This window comes from Adelges cooleyi, unplaced genomic scaffold, assembly GCF_023614345.1.
Source record: "Adelges cooleyi isolate 19-005CV unplaced genomic scaffold, UGA_ACOO_1.1 ACOO_flye_CR_arks_rails_tigmint_CR_PRNA_108, whole genome shotgun sequence".
NCBI classification, from domain to species: Eukaryota; Metazoa; Arthropoda; class Insecta; order Hemiptera; family Adelgidae; genus Adelges; species Adelges cooleyi.
In genome coordinates, this window is record NW_026095761.1 from 4319708 (window position 1) to 4337872 (window position 18165).

At 32.7% G+C, this 18165-nt stretch overlaps 2 protein-coding genes across 2 annotated transcripts in view; both read right to left on the reverse strand.

Moving 5' to 3' along the window:
- LOC126845633 (guanylate cyclase soluble subunit beta-1) overlaps positions 1–18165 on the reverse strand; it is a 35412-nt gene that overhangs the window by 12186 nt on the left and 5061 nt on the right. The window contains exons 7-13 of the mRNA XM_050584419.1: positions 16793–16950; positions 15780–15911; positions 14988–15070; positions 14747–14917; positions 12722–12959; positions 9124–9261; positions 7673–7830 (exon numbers count right to left, since the gene is read on the reverse strand). Of these exons, the coding sequence (XP_050440376.1) occupies positions 7673–7830; positions 9124–9261; positions 12722–12959; positions 14747–14917; positions 14988–15070; positions 15780–15911; positions 16793–16950 (1078 nt within the window). The remainder of the gene's footprint in view (positions 1–7672; positions 7831–9123; positions 9262–12721; positions 12960–14746; positions 14918–14987; positions 15071–15779; positions 15912–16792; positions 16951–18165) is intronic.
- Positions 3560–18165, reverse strand: part of LOC126845725 (uncharacterized) — a 149900-nt gene continuing 135294 nt past the window's right edge. Inside the window, exon 12 of the mRNA XM_050584593.1 lies at positions 3560–3569. The gene's annotated coding sequence lies outside the window, so the exon portion shown is untranslated. The remainder of the gene's footprint in view (positions 3570–18165) is intronic.

Below are 18165 nucleotides of genomic sequence, written 5' to 3' on the forward strand. Positions count from 1 at the left end.
TATACTGGACCTACCAGTACCGCGGTCACTGGTATCCTATTTGGACCTCCAGTGTTGACAACCTCCACGACATGATGGATTCTGCCCGTTGGCTCGTATAATTAAATAATAATTGCCGACAACGGTCAGACGTTGTTTAAACGAGAGATTTTCGACAGCTGAACCGAATAATAAACTTTTTTGTGTCATTATTCATTGTCAAGTAAATACATAGGTAAGATGTAGCCGAAAGTAGAACACAGCGTCACAACACTCGGGTCGCCGTTCGAAAAGGAAACCTAAATCTGTATTAAATGGACAGCCCAAATTTGCCGGAAGATTATCAATATAGCTAGGTATAATGCGATGACTCTTTATTGTAAAACTCAGCAATACGTTATCGTGTTTGTTACTTTCCTTTATATTATTTATGCCAGTTTATGTTCAAAACATAAATAAGTAGGCTGAAATCAACTCACACGATAAAAAAAAATGGAATAATGAGTTGGCAACACTATTTCATAAGATTTCAGGACTGCGAATATCATATCAATTCATTTCAAAAAACACCAAAACAAGCTAGATATAGTATGAAAACAGATTTGGATTGAAGTAATTTTTGTGTTTCTTTTTTAATCATAATATGATGTTTGTTTTCGGCCTAACATATATATATATCCTAAGTCCTAACAAAACCTAACCAAACAGCTCTAGTCAAATAATATTAGCTTTTGTTAATAGATAATATACTATAAAAATGTTTTCAATAGATGACCCCCAAGAAAATAGCCATAACCGTATTAGAGGAGTGTTAGACAGTAATTTCATCGAGAAGAAAATTTACCAAACAGTCTATTCGAAAACGAATTTAAAAACTTATTCAAAATGTACACTTTCCTTATATTGTACAATACAAAAAAAAATGTACTCCAAATTTCGGCCAATGACCAAAGAAAACAACTAGGCCATTATTTTTTTCGAATTATTAACTTTAATGCAAATAACTTCACGAACCAATTCTGTACTAACTTTAAGAGGTTAAGGCTTCTTATAGCCACCTGTAATAATGTGTCTGATTTGTAAAACGAACTGTAATAGTTTGTTTATACGAAATAAAATATAAATTATATTATTTTTTTTTGTTGTCATTAAACGTGTGTTGGTTTTTGCAAAATAGTATAATATTATATATTTTTCTATTGCCGTAGAAATAAAATTATCTACGAGTGATAGGCATGCGTTTAAATGTGATTTGTACAGACAAAAATAAAAAAAACCTTTAACGACATAATGGACTTGCGTAATTCGTTTCATATACATTTAGGTGTAATAATGTATTTTATGGTTATTAAAATATTATTGTATTAGCTGAATCATAAACGTTATCGACACAATACAAGAAAAATATAGATTTAAAAACAAATACAACTGACGTTAACTGTTATTTGTTTTGGTGGTCTTTGAAACTTGCAAAAAAATTTTACGAAGCAGTCTGTGTTGAACACAAAGGTAAGTATAGGGTTTTCGGTTTAAATTTAGCGGACACTTGCTGGGTGAATCTGATGCGCCGTTCCTTGTAATTTATGTGAATGTGAAAGCTCAATGTATTGAAAAAAAAATTCCAGCGTTATGCAGTATAATAATTTATTATAATGATGTTATCGGTGTTTGGCAAAGCCCTCCAGCCATCGCACCAACTCTAGTTACAGAATACAATTAACATTAATATTGTTTGGGCAATGAGAAAAAGGAAACGTTTAATGATTTCACTGGGCATTTCAAATCTAATACAATTTACATAAAACACTTGAGTGGTACTCGTGCAGATTATCGAATAAAATCTAAAATGTACTTATTATAATACTTGAATATTACTATATTTTTTTAATACTCACTGGTATTATGTAATATTATTCATCATTGCTAACCGTATGATTTCTTTTTTTGGTGTACTTTTATTTTTGTTATATTTCTTATTGCAAATGGAAAGGTAAACCAATACAGCGAGCTAAGGCGAATCATAATGTAACAAATGTCTTTAATTTTTAGTATAAACGTTTTAAAGACTTCTTAAGTACTACTTCGTTAAGTAATCGTGACGATAGTTATTTATTAGTTATTGTTGTTTATAGTTGTTTATTCGAAACACCTTATTAAAATTTTACTGCATAATCTACTCAATTTGTTTCATCTGTGCATTATTTTTTTTTTTTTTGCCTTTCTTTTAAAAGGCCTTTTGTATTCGAGGTATTTTCAATGATGATAAGAGAGCTGTTGAAAAGCGACTATATGTGGTGCAATTTATTTTAAAAGTCAGACAATAATTAAAATTTAAGTACAAAAAAAAACCAAAAAACAAGTACCTTATGGTACAATGTCCTGTGCTAATTTTTTATTTTTTACTCGAGCAATGCTCAAATTTATTATCAACTTCCACTTCAAGTTCCAACGCGGCTTTCGGAAAGAAAGTACGTTTTTTTTCTGTGCCATTTTACTAATATTAATTTAATGTTGAGCCACTAGTAAACGATGCCAACAGTAAACCAGTACCACTACAGTTGTAAATAGAAGTGTCACCCTTAACAATTATGTAGATCAATAGATAAATTCAAATTTCATATGCCTTTATGATAATATTACAACTGATAAGTCAAAATTAGTTTTGTGTCACAAGGTTGCAGTAGTGAAACAAATTAAAAAAATATGTACCAGAGAAATGCAATTTCGTCATGCTGGTCACCTGTAGCTAGCCTTTGTCGCTAGGGTACTTCATTATATTTTACTTATTGCGACCCCCTGTTATAAATATATGTAGTGTTTATTGTCAAATTTTAAATTGCTGAATTCCACTAGCACTTAACGGTACACCTAGGTATCGATTGGCCATTGGAAACTAGCTAAGAGCAAATAACTTAAATGAAAACAAAAAATGAGATCACATAAATTATATGTATGTGTAAATAGTCGGACGAATGTCACTATTAAGTGAAATCTTGTTATGGGTTTTTGTTTTTTGTTCAGAACGTTTAAATCGCTTTGGTTCGGTTTTTTTATTATAACACCTCAAATTCGACTATAGAAAGTTATTATCCTCCGATTACTTATAGTTGCGTCATTACTTATTTACACGGTGTTTTTAATTAACGAATCATACCGGTCGAAGCGTAGAGAACGCGGCTAATCTTATTTGAACGAGTTAGATTTTTATATGGAAATGTCGTTTGTGGTATATTTTTTTCAGTAATTTGCTTTTGTAGTGATTTCGGTCGACCTGAATCGTTGTGCTGCAACAACAGTATTTCAGATAATTATTTCATTTATGTTTACAATAGTGATATTAGTATACCTACATTTGAAAAAAATATTCATAACATGTAACATTTAAGTTTATTGGAAAAAGAGTTTTTTATTTTATTTTATTAAATATATCGAGATTGTACTTTATCTAAAAAATATTCCATACCAGTTTGGAATTTATTAGAATATTATAAAACAAGTTAAAAATACAGTATTGGAAATGTAAATATGTTCCCTTTCGAACCTTCACTAAGGTTCGGTTAGCTTATTACAGCATTGAGGAGTTCAGCATTTATTTTCGCTCAGACACTTTCAAAGTTTTTGAGATTAGTTTTCAAAATAAAATTAGTTTTTAATTTTTCACCGAGACTTTAACTGCAAGACAAAGAGATATGTCGTGAGCCGCTTTTATAGAAGAAAAAAACCCAAGAATGGATGGAAAAATAATAAAGGGAATACATAATTCCCATGTGGTTCCCATGGTGTGGTCGAGGACTGAGCACTGAGGTTATACTTTTTCAGTATCGAATGAAAGAGAATACATCCATTTTTTTGTACTTGTTTAGACGAGGTAGATATAAACTTCAAGAAGTAGTGCAATTGTGCCGAGTGTCAGATGTAATATCTGTGAAGTCCAAAATTTATCACCGAGAGATGTGCAATAAACAGAGAAATAGTAACGGATGTAAAAGTGTGACTAACCCTTTCGAACGGGATAAGGCGAAGGAAGGAATAATCTTTTAATTCAAAAGGTTTATTATTATTATTTTTTTTGTTTTTTGAAAAATATAGGGTAGGTATTTAACTCAAGCACCCACCTATTGTTAACCTTTGGGCCGTCGTCGGGCAATATAATGAAACGCAACCAATTATTATTCGGCTACAGTATTATCGGCCAGAATCGATCTCGGGTCCTTTCTTTGTCGTAGAATCAAAAGAAAAGAGTTTTTGGTCTAAAGATTTTAACGACCGTTCGACTTTAACGCGCTTTTGTCCTTATCGATCGAACAATACAAACAATTAACAAACAAAAACAAACAAAAAAAAAAATCCCGTAATCGTTCCAAAGCGTTTGAGTGCAAAATCCTTTTCAAAAATTTCATCCAACGGTATTTTTCAATTAAGTATAAAAAAACGATTAATCGACTTGTAATAATATAATATATACAGGGTAATCCATCTGATGTAAGACACTCGTTTTCAGGTACATAATTTACTATATTTTTCAATACTTCAATACATTTTTTACCTTCTTCCCTTGTACGTAATAGAATTATGAACTTGGTTTTTTCAAACGTGAACATGTTTTAAATTCCATAAATATGTAGGCAAAACATTTTGAAACATATCAGCGTTCAAATTGTGAGTTTTCATCAATCTGTTCGTTTGCTATGACTTCCTATTTGGAAAAACAAAGTTCACACTTGGTTTACTCATATTATGGGATGAAAGTAAACATTTTCTGATTATTGACAAATATAACAACACAATTGATTAAAAATAAAACGAGTGTCTTACGTCAAATGGATGTCAACCTGTATTCATAAAATTAAATCTAAGTCAACAAAAAAAAGTTAAAATATCCGTTTTCAGATTAGGATTTCATTTGAATATTTTAGATATGTGAATATTCGCCAATACCGTTACCGACAAATTGGTCGCATAAGAAATTGTACGCCTAAACAATATTATTATTAATATTATTGGAAAACAACCGCCAAACCGGTATATCCGGTTAACGTTCAAATTTACGGTTATATACAACTGATATACTCACAAAAAAAACAATAACTTGTTAAATACAATTTAGCCGAAATCTGGTTGGGTTTTATTTTCTTGTCGTGATGACATTATTTTACATGGATAACTGTGTTTTTCTAAAAAATAAAAATAGAGTTCAGCAAAATACACCTAGCGCAGGTCAGAATAATCGTGTACAACCAGATTACATATATTTTTTTTAATTTGTGCAATTTTTGTCTATAAAAATACTTAACATCTCTCTTTCTCTGTTCCATCAAAAACACAACATCTTTACTACCAGTTCAGTTAATTGTAGACCATATGTCGGCGATAAAACAATACAACAGTTATCCACTGCATTAATGATAAGACATTTTAGCCTTAGCCCTTTAGTGTACATACTTTTGCCTCGACCAACCAAAAATAGCGTTACTATTTTATTTTCAGTGAACGGCCATTGCATTTCGTTTGGAATGTAAATGTTAAATTTTAAACGTTAATACGTTTCTAAACAAATATTTTCCCTTGAAAAAAATTGGTTTTATAGCTTTAAATGAAAATATCTTTACACCGCTTTTATTTTGTCAGCTAGGGAAATTTCGTTATAACACTTAAAGTCATGGTTAAACTTATTTTTATGACTGAAATATCCAAAATACTAAAAGCTATTGACTCAATGTTGGGAAATATACTTGTTAACGCGTTGATAAGTTCATGGCAAGTTAATATCTTGACAATTTCTCTCACAAGGTTATTTTTTTTATGAAATTAATTAATTTTTTGATAACTTAATTATAATTGACTTTATAAATCATTAACTTGATTTTTCAGTTTCTAGATTAAATATTATCTATTACCTACTTGTTTTATTCGTTTTTAAATTGGACATTTTTTTAATTTTATATATATATATATAAATAAGAGTATTTATTTTTAATTTTTTCATTAGCTTTATTAAATTTATTGTCTTATGTAATCAAATTGATTTAGATTATAGTTTATAATATCAGGTATGATTTTTTAATTGGAATTATGGCTAAGGTGATCGGGTTTGTGGCCTGTGTTTTAAAGAAGTGCTAAATAGAATGATGGATTTTTTTTTAGAAGCGATCACATTAGTTTTCGCTAATTAACTATTTGAAACCGATTCGAATTCAAAAGAAATCATACCAGTTTTAATTTACTTAAACGTGTATTTTTATTAAACTTAAAAAACTGATGTCACTTTTTACTCTGCATAATATATTATTATAACCGATAAAAAGTGTAACTAACAAACAGAAACCATTAGGCGATTTTGTTGTTTTAAAGCAAATCCTAACACACTGCGCGGAGGCGTGATAGTGGGATTACATTAATACTACTGCTGCGAAGAAAACGAGCATTAAGTAATATGGCGAAAAAATTAAAAAAAAAAAAACAAACATTAAAAACCCTTATCATTAATTATCCACACATTCGTAGCGTCTCAAGAGACTGTCTCGCGTGCTCGAGTGCCGTTTTCGTTATTGCTTTTGATCTCTCGCCGGACCGCTCGTTTCGCGCGTTCTCATACTTCAATTAAATATGTTGTTATGTGTGTTTTTGTTTGCTATTCTCCAACCAACTCACGGCCGTTAGACCATTCATCATCGTCATTCCCCCCCCCCCCCGAGTCCTCTTCTCTCTGGCAAGGTACCGCACTGGATCATTTCCACTACACGTACAGATCGGTTGTACGTGACTTAAGACCACACACGGAAGCGCTGGCCGAAAACACAATAAACACACATATTTTATACTATGTGTAAACAAACGTACGGATATCATAATGTCCGAATGGTTCGTGAAATGCAAACTACGCGGATATCCGTGTGAAGGTTGGTGAATTTCATGTAAATTTTGAAGAATATTCGTGGAATCAGTGTTTTTGTGAAATGTGTACTCACGAATTCGCGGCACTGTTCCAGAGCTTTGTGCAAGTGCAGGGTGATGCATCTGATTTGGTACACTAATTTTTTCGAAAAAAATTGTCATACAAATTCAGGAGTCTCCAAAGAGAAAAATTACAATGTTGCAATTGGCTTAGGAGAATTTGACTTTTAAAACGTCACCCTGTGTATATATTAGATCTTCTTATTTTACCTTTACGAGCATCCGAATGACAATTCGCGTAGTACTTGTCAAAGTTTGTGAATTTAATGGAAATTATTCGTATGTAGTTCGTGAATTTTTCTGATTATTCGTGAAGTCCGTGTTTTTTTGAACCCGATATAGAGCTGTTATACGTATAATATCGCCGCCCCGCTAGAACAATGACCTAACTGCAAAATTTGGTAAAATGGGCTAAATGCTTCAATGTGTTTAAATATATCGAACGCATAAGGTAGCAAAACGATATAACTGTAGTTGTAATAATTTCCCAGGCATTCCCATTCCATTAAAGTTACATCCCATAACACTTTAGTGAAAATAATTTGATTTTTTCGTTCTCCTGTAAAATTTGAATTTTAGCAGTTCAGTCATTGTTCTAGCGGGGCGACGATATGGTCATCTTCTTGTACCTTGGCATCACAACTCTTCAAGAGTTTTTGCCGCCACCCACGTCTCATTTCATTCTAATTTCTCCAAGTCCAAGTGTACAACATGCAAGATAATAAATAACAACACTTACTTGTACGCGTTTTCCGAGACGTTGATTTTGCCGGGTATGCCGGTGGTCTCGGTCCTGCTGGTCAAATTCACAGTGTTGCCGAACAAACAGTATCTAGGCATGCGATGGCCTATCACGCCCGTCACCACCTCGCCGCTGTGTATGCCAATAGTGATCCGCTAAAAAATTGCAACAGGCCAAAACGAAAAATTGTCAATGAAATCACAACACATGCAGCGATATGATTGAAAACCTCATGTCGCAAAAATCAAATTTTGAGTTAACGGTTATTCCAAATTCTGCACTAAATCAAGTTAAACATTTTGAGACCAAAATTGTTCTTATATCTTGGAAACTGGCCGAGTTATATTTATTTGAATTTCTTAAGATTTTAGAGAAAAAAACGCTTTGTATTTTTGAAATTATACCAATGTTTTATTTTACACACTTGAGGAATTTAATCAACAATTAAATAAAGTGCCCTAAAGCAGATAACATATTTTTTTTTCTTAAAAATATTTTCAACCCTGATTTTAGCCTCTCTTGCGATTTGGGTTCTCGCGACAAGAGGTCTCTTTTCCCATTCCGCCATTTCCTTTCACATGAAGTCATGTGGCGCCAATCCAAGGTGGTTCAACGAGCAAAATAAACACCTGTGGTCAATAATTATTGACAGTCGAGTGTATCGTAAGACAGAATTTGTAAATATTTAAATTAAATTAAAAAAAAATTTGAATACATTTTAAGAGGCTAACGATTTTACCAGCGTCGATTACCTAATAAATCATTAATTTTTTTATTACTTTCCCAAACGACAAAAAAATTAATATTTTCAACACGCTGTCAAACATGTTTTAGATTTTTTTTTTGATAATTTAATATCTTTTTATTTAAAAGGAATTGATATTTTAAAAAACTTTGCGGTATGAGTGGAGTTGGATACCTATCAAAAAATATAAAACGACACGTTTTGAAATTAAAATTAAACTATTTAATTATCTATTAAATTTATAATGAATGATGTCTTAATATAATCTTTCTTATATATTTATGAATGTAATAAATTTTACTTTTTTTTCCCTGGTCTCAATTAAGAATGTATTACTATTCTGAATTATAATATTATTATTTATTATACATTTAGTTATTCAGGTTTATGATCTATCTATTATATTGGCTGGAAAATACAATTAACGCGTAATACTGTTTTTATTAACAATAAAAAATTGTTACCTAATGAAAATAAAATATTTAGATATGCGTACTCTGTAACTAATTGTTGTCTCGGGTGGCCAATCTCCCCGTTGCATACCTGTTGTCAGATTAAGGTTTTTATATTACACACTAATAGGAGAACGACGAAGAACCCGGTTTTCGTTTACCCTGGTTGCATTTGGGGAGAATTTTTTTTAAAAATTTTATAGTTAATTTGGCACCTCTAATCCTCATAGTCCATAATCAAATGCACTCACCACAGGTACGCCGTCCACAATAACCGTGCTGCTGAGATCCATCATGTCCAAGGCCAGGCGGGCAATGCACCGGACGTGATCTTCGCAAGGTTCTGGAAGTCCGCTGACCGCCATGTACTTGTCGCCCACGGTTTCCACCTGGCAAAGGTCGTACAACCGTTATTGTGTCTCAATCGTTACAAGCAAGTCCAACAACAACAACAACAGTAAGCGATGAATTTGTTTAGGGAAAAAATTGTTTTACCTAGTCAAAATTTAAGTATTCACTATAGTATTGGCTTGATCAAAATCAAAAATACCTTTTTATCGACAATTTTGTTGTACCGAAAAATAATAAACGTTATTTTAAAACAGTTATAATTATTATGTTGTGTTTATAAATGATAAAAAAATATGTCAGTTCTGTGGATTTTTTTTCTGGATCTTGATGCAAAGCTAAACATATGTTAGTAGGTATCTATTTTTAGGACTTATAGAATCGTATAAGCCTTTTGACGATTTGACCATTTTCTATTAACAAAAGTCCTCCTCTCTCTCTCTAAAGTAAGTTATTGTGAATTATGTAAAGGACTTGCAGTCAATGCTTAAATTGATAATAACTAATAATTTATTTCAGAAAAATATGGGAATTAGTACAATATTGCAGGCCCCTTACCGTTACGATACTCTTCCACATTGTCCTATTTTTTTAATTGTTTTTTTATTGATGCCCAATAGAACCATAATAGTACGCCAACACTCGATAAATTACAGCTGAAATAGCTTAACAATAACTTAAAGTTTAAATAATACACAACCCCTCCTCTCAAAAAAAAAAAAAATGTAAAAAATACAAAATAATAAAAATAAACATAAGTATTTAAAAAAAGCTTAGGTGCTCATTGCCTGGACACATCATACGATAAATAGGATAGTTCCTACCATAATTTGTGCTGTGAAACGGAACAGCAAACGGAAAGTTAGAGTCTAGTGGAGCTAGAAGGAACATGTCAAGGGGTCCAAAGGAAGGAATCATATTCCAAAAGAAACCTTACAAGGGAGCAGTATACAGCTTTAAGTGAACTAAACAACTTGAATTAATTCGACGTAAGTACAATAAAGCCTAGCACCTTAAACGCTCTACAGCAAAGGGATTCAATACGGGAATAGAATTTATTATATTACAAAACTTCTGACAAAAACTTTTCCATATTTTTCGTTTAGCCGACAACGTCAAAAAGGTGTAAAGGTTTTAATTTCGGATTTCGATGTTATAGCCACGTGAGCAATGTCGAAGCAAGGCGAAAAACTGGTGTTTCATTTTGTAATGTACAGTTTGAAAGCAGTCGATCGTAAATAAAATAACTTTTCCGGTCCACGGAATATTTAGTATTCTTAGCCTTTCGTTCAAAGACAGGTTACGATAGGGATACAGGGAACGGGTGATTTATACGACATTCGGCGTATAGGTACACAGATTTATGTTTTTGCATCTTACACTATGTTATATTTCTAGTTAAATAATATGTAACGCCAACATGGAATGTGTTTCGATGGAGTAAGATAAGCGTGCACTGCTAGAGATACCTGTGTGAATAATATTATGATGTATTTATGAAAATATACTATATTATAATTTATTTCTGTATTTATTGCTTTCTAAAATTAAATTATTTCTTGAACCCGTATGGTGCGCGATAAGTAAAAACGGGAAAAAATTTAAAGATAATTTTTGTTATTATCCGGCCCGAAGGACCAAAAATGTATGTTCAATATTGTTGATATCAAAACATAAAAAAACTCAATACAAATTTGACTGTAGTAGTAAGTGTTCATACATAAATTAGTTTTGACGAGATTCCATAGACGTGCACAACAAAATGGCATTACTTATTATTTAAATGATGCGTTTAATTTAAAAGTTAAAAAAGTGTGAATTCCCCAAAATAATATTATATAAGATTACGCCATTCACATCGTTATACTACTGTAATTGTAAGATTAAACTATCATACGAACACTAAACAAATATATATACTTATATATTATTACACGAAGCTTAATTAATGCGTTAGAAATTAATAATAATAATTATCAACCGAATTAATTACAAAGTAAACACTCGGTGTGTTTTTTATGCAATCTAGCACCGTTGCGTAACGTGAACCGATTTCTTTTGTAAATAACATGAATCATTTTTTTTTAATTACCAGTTTCGTCAGATGTAATTGACGAGTTGCAAATAAAAAAAAATTACCAATAAATAACAAACAACAGCTGAAATATAGAATACACGTGAAAAAATTACTTTAAATTAATTGTAAGCCAATTTCGATTTGAGTTATCTTCATTATTACAACCCAATTTTTAAAGATATACTCTAAAGCGGCCAGAAAAAAACAAAAATTTAGTGGACAACAGTTTTACAGACATGCAATTTCTTTCTAACTTATATGTATCAAGTGTATTATGTATTAAATGATATCGTTATTTATATCGTGCAAAATATTTGAATTATCATTGAACTTACCGCTAATACCTAGCGTGCTAGAATAAATGTAAGTAACTTATTATCTAAACAAAATTGCACGGACATTTTTTCCGAAATGTGGATATTTACTATCAGCAAATTATGAAAATAAAATCGTGCAAGGTTCAGATTTTGATAATTAAAACGTTTTCTTCTATGGAAAAATACACTTTTAACAATCCTGGATAGAAGTCCGGATACGAGAGAGACCGGGAAAGATGGATCACTTTTCTTAGATTAATTACACGCCACACGTCTCATACATCACTCTTCTCGGTTGTATTTGGAACCCCTTGGGTTTACTCAATTAAGACCTATTAGCATAATTAGCCCTAAGCGTTATTTGTCGATCAAAGACCAATACACTCTCCTCTCAGTCAACGTTTATTTGCCTGATTATTAAGGATACAATTGTAGGTAATTTCTCGATAACACTTAGCATTATTATTGTACCAAAACGTGTTTAGCAAGATGTACTTATATAGGAAGTTGAGCAGTTTTAGGGGCCTAAGTGTCCGTCCATAGTTTGTCTAGTCTACATAGGCTTTTGTCGATAACATTTTAAACGAAAATAATTTATACTTTTGTAAATGAGTTAAGGTCTGTCTAATTTTTATAATTTGGTATAATATGGCTAGAAACTTTCTCACAAAGCTCTCGGGAGAGCGGTTTGAATAAAAAAAGCACAGCGAAGGCAGGGTGGTTAGGATTTTTGATCTTCGTAGTGGCCATAGGCCTTAGCCGACATTTTGAGCATTTCTAGTCATTGGACTTTGATTTTTCTTTTTTTAAATGTCCGAAATTAAGTTTTGAAAATTATACCATTGTAATAAATTTCTCAATACTTAGACATTTTTTACCTTACACGCAACAGAAGTACGGACTTGGCTTTTTCGATTATTTTTCAGTCCTTTCACGCGAACATACGAACTCTGGGTAACAACTTAATTCAGAGTTTTGGTCGACAGCTGTTGGTTCAGCGCACAAGGTCCTTGTAATTGTCCAATTACACGACCGTCGACATTAAAGGTGATGGGGGGGGGGGGGGTAAGGGGATCTTTGTTTGTTCAAGCGATTCTCGCGCCTTACCTTGTACACGTTTGGGTTCTTCTTCGGATCGGTGAGCACATCGAAAGCCGTGTAGAGCTGGTTGAGCATCCGAACGATTTTCATGGCCCCTTTCGAGTCCGCGTGACCCGCACAATAGTCGCTGAAACCGACTATGCCGGAAAACAGTAGTGTCACGCATTCGAATCTCTTCGGCGGAACCGGACGCTTGTGCCGTAACTCTGTCGCCACGCTGATCGGAAGCACCGAGTAGAGTAGTCTGAAACAACATCAATGCGGAACACGGTGCTAATATCGTATGTTTTGCGAATTCGGTAAATTTCCGTTCCTCCGCCCACTTTGTTGACCGGTGTTTCGAGGAGCCGTAAAGGTACGTCGTATTTGCGCCTACTAATTAAATAATTTCAATAAAAAAAGTATCTCTAGCACGCAGTCGATCGCGGAATAGTTGTGAAAAACGTTGCCAAAAATCACCTCCTTCAGTACAAACGTAGTCTCATATAATGCCATGTCATTGCGGAAAACAATAATTAAAGTTATACCTTTTTTTGCTCGCCAATAGTTCTAACCTCTAATGTTCCTACCAAACCACTGTCGAAGAACAGGAAAGCATTTTAAAAACGGGAAACGTTGCTGGCCTAACGCCAGTCGACTAGACAAATTATACCGTTACAACACCCGGGTTTTGGATTAAACCACTTAGGAGTACCGGCAATGCAAATCGTTAAGCTCTCGCTTACGGAAAAAAAAAAACACCGAGTACATTTTACCGATCTTATAGAGTTATCGACATATTTGACCAAGTCACTCGTTTTGTTTTGGGTTAATGAAAAAAAATAATCGTTTTGTCCTATTTAAACGGCCGAACCTATAGTGGATAATACGAGTTTTTAATTAAAAGATTTTAAAAATGAATAACTGTTAATCATAGTACTAGGGAACCGACTACAAGTAGTAGTTTGTATGTTCACTAATTGATACAAAAAATGTTAATTAAAAAAAAAACAGGTTTTATTATCTAGTCTATAATCTATACGCATTTTGCATCTATCACTATCTTAGTATTCATATACTGATATTTAATAATTTTATTAAACAAACCATTCGGTATTTATGCAACACTCCAGGTTCAGGGAAAAAAATCATATTGGAAAGTGCTAGTTTGATTACTCTATATAATATATTTGTTTAGCAAACGCGTTTATGAAAGTGTCAACGCGCGCATTAAACTTTTACTCGTCATATCAGCCACTTAGTGCATTGAGTACATGCAAGACTATTCATTTATAAGACAAATATTAATTACACGGTATTTGGATCTCTCTTTTTTTTTGTCAAATAGAATTCCGTCATTAAGTTTGGATATCAGTTAGAACTTTTTTTTTCGAGTGGGATTTTGCAACACAATTAAGTGATTGAAATCAAACGAGTACAAGTGACAAGACATCAGGTTGAGAATAAAAAAAAAATTTAAGGTTTTTTAAGCGCTGTATCAGATATTCAGTGTTACCCTGCGAGAAACTTTTTTTTCTATTGAGATTATTTTGTAATAAGCATAACTTAACGAGTGATGTACTGAAATTATTTGACTTGCCCAATAGATATCCATCAACTTTTTTCAACAAGATCATTCGAAAAACTAATGAAAAATAGATACAGACCAATGTGCTAAAGAGGATATTGCTTTATAAATGACTTTACGGCTAGGTTTGACTCCAACGAAAACATGTTCGCATTTTATTCCGTTGTTTGACATCAATTTATTTCAAAAGAATCGTTAAAATGGAAACTTTTTTTTTATTTACTCATTTTTGCCTTGGTTTGTTTGTGTTACGGGCACAATCGAGTTACTCGAATAAGGTTGACAAAAAAACGGGACCTGTCATTACTAAAACAAACACGGTGTACATTTATTTGCCGTTTTCCGTTAAAAACATTTAACGGGCAAACAATCCGGCTCGTTTCATTTCACGGAATACCTATTTATTGTTGTTAGTATATCACTTTATCGGATGTCAATGGACCAACGACCAAAGTTCGCAATACCTGTCGGTTTTTTGTTTTTCGCTCTCCAACTCCCTGTAGGTCTGTTGGAGTTTGTCGGTCAAAAATTCCAAGTCCCTGGTCAGCTGATAGTCGGCTTCGAATTGTTCGGACATCAACACTAGATCTCTGGTGGCGTCGTGCAAGGGTATGTCGCTGATGTAAAGCCGTCGCCTGCGAAAGCAAAATCACCATCAGTAGTCAGATTGACCTGCGATCAAACCGACTAAGTTCGTTTAGGTACTTGGTCAAATCGTCCAGGTTGACAACGCTCGGATAGCACAGGAACAACATGAGATCCGTTTCCGGCACGTACAACATCTGACCCTGTTGAAAATCCACAATATTTTATGGTAACAACATTGTTAGTAGGCTGGATAGAGTGGTCATAGAGTAATATAAAACATTTAATCATAGATATGTTATCTCTTATTACTGATCATTTATCTCTTTCCTCATTTTTATAATCTCTCGTCTCTTATCTCTAACTGAAAGTGAAAGTGTAACGCGTAAGTGGCTACATGAAATCTCTTGTATCCAGCCCAAACACATGTGTAAAGGGAAATTTAGGGCTTTTAATTGGGTCCTAACATCTACCATCACTTCTGTGTCCCTACGATAAACGGGATCTGTCTAAATAGCATATGCGGATTTATCGTTTAGCTCTTAAGCGATAGCGAAGTACAAAAGTACTAAAATCAGTATGACCACACAACATATTTTTCTTCATTGTCGTGCGGTTGGTACTGTATATAATATGATAAAAAATATGTTATTATATCTTATCTTATAATATTATCGTTTTTTTCAACAAAAAAATTATTTGTCATTTGATATCTTATCACCACGATATTGTATTGAACGGAAATGTGTTTCTTCTAACTGGCCAGATGACTTTAGCCTTTCTGTTTGCTTCACGTTATAACCACTATAGCCACCCCCGGCCTGGTTTGGTTCCTCCGGTTTATAACGGTAGGTCGTCGTGGTGATTTAATTTTTATAATAATTATAGTAATTCATTAATTTTTATTTTTACTTTGAGACGCAATGATATTGGACAACTATCGCCGGAGTCGACATCCATGATACCAGGTTTCGTGTTCAGAACATAAACGGTGTTGATGTGAGCCAGAATGTTGTCGAACGTCAATTCCAAATGAGGTCTTACCTGCGGTACAAGTCAATAATAATAATAATACTAATATAATATAATAATAATTGTACATAGAGTGTATGATCCATCCGATTTAAGACATTCGTTTTCTAGGAAATTATGAATATAATACTTAGAACATTTTTACCTTTATCCTTTTTACGTAAAGAGAAGTATGGACTTGGTTTTTACAAATGGGAACATATGTTTTTAATTCCATAAATATATAGAAAAATATAAAAAAATGTTAGCGTTTGAATTCTTAATTTTCATCAATATGATGGTTTGCTATGACTGCAAAGATATTACATTTCTCCATACTTTCAAAATCCAGTAGACCATAAAATTCTTATTTGTGTTTTGAGAAAATTATAGACCAGCGGTTCTTATTTACCTATTCAAACACAGTGACAGTGTTATCGACGGGGGTCAATATTATTGTTTAATAGGAAATTGCTGTGCTACTGTTGTAAAAACCGAACGAATATTGATCTAAAAATCGAATCTTCAACAAGTCATAGCAAACAAACGGATTGATGATAGTTAAAAATTCAAAGGCTATAACATTTTTCAAAACGGTTTGCCTACATAATATGTATAGAGTTAAAAACATATGTTCCCGTTTGAAAAAACAAGTCCATAATTCTATTATGTATAACGGATGAAGGTAAACAATAAGTATAAGTATTGAATAACGTAAAAAAATGGCGATATGAAAGTTCTGGTATCCAGCCCAATAGCATAATATGTTAATATATACCTACAGGTATAGAAAGAAAATAATTTTCAAAATATGCATACTTGACAGAGAAAACGAGTGTCTTACATCTGGTGGATCGTCCTGTACAGTAATACATGAAACCACTGGACGTGCTCAAGTGGCGTTTTACACCTACGGGGTATAGTATGTGTGTTAGTTTGCAAGGCGCCGGCCCCTGTACCGATGGTATTACTCTGGCTATAGTGCAACCGGTTTGAAGGACGTTCAAGTCTCTGTCGAACATCAGATGAAACGGGAACACGTGGCAGAACGTGGCCGGGCTGATTTTCGGTTCTAAAAAAAATATACATAAACTATTTTTATTATTGTAATAAATTGTAGACACACACACACACACGTCTTCGCCCGTCGGGTTATCATTAGGTGTGTATTGGTATTGCATGATTTTTATTTTCACCGCGTTTCGCAACACTCTAAATATAGACAAGCCCTGTCGAAACAATAGCCAACACACAGGAACGGCATAACTAAATAATTGGTACACGTGTCGTCATCGAGGATGACAGCCGCAATCGTTTAAGAGAAAGAGTAATCGTTATAATATGATTGTGAGATATATTCTTCAAGCAAGCGTTGACGATATGAATAATAAATGTAAGTATAATTTACTACTGAAGTAATTACTCGAGTTGAATAATAAAACCGCCCACGTAAAAGTTATCGGTTTGGAATAGGCCGATTTCGGATTTAATAACTCTTGGCCAGTTAGTTTTTTTTTTTTTTAATTACTTAAGCGATAATTAGCCTAACTTTTAAATAAAATTCGACAAATTTTGTCTTACATAAGCAAACAAATGAATAGGTTATCCATTTCCCACTTAATGTATATATCTGCATTAAACCTAATGATTCTTTCGCCAAATCCTAAAAAAATGGGATTTAAAAAAAAAACAGTTTTCTAGATATAAGGTATTTGTAATTTTATTACAAAAACGTCCAAGAAATGATAAAACCCCCAAAAATAAGATTTTTGCAATCAAATACATAAAATATAAAATAATTCAGCCTTACAAAATTCAGAAGCATTTAATTAATACTATAAATTGGTTTATAGTATTATCAGTTAATTAATTTATATTATAGTGATCTACATAATATTAAATTTAATCCTCTTAGGTTATCATTTTTATATTGAGCAACAATTCATTTATGTAATAATGAATTTTTTTTCTGGACAAAAACAATTTTTTTAAATTGTTTTTCACTACTTTTTTAATTTGTAAAAGAAAACGGAACTAACGGATTCGCTGTTAGGATTAGCGGGTTTTTCGATGTACCGGAATAATAGTTCTGTTATTAAAATGCATTAGTAGTTTAGAGTTTAGGTACTAAAAAATAGTAAACGCTCAAAACTGGTTATCGATCAGTCGACCTTTTTAGTAAGTCATTCTTGATTTAAAAAGGCAACGGAATACAAACATTGCCGTTAAAGGTTCAAAAAATAGGATTTTTTTATGAATCTGCCCCCATCTGTGAAAACTCTCCCCT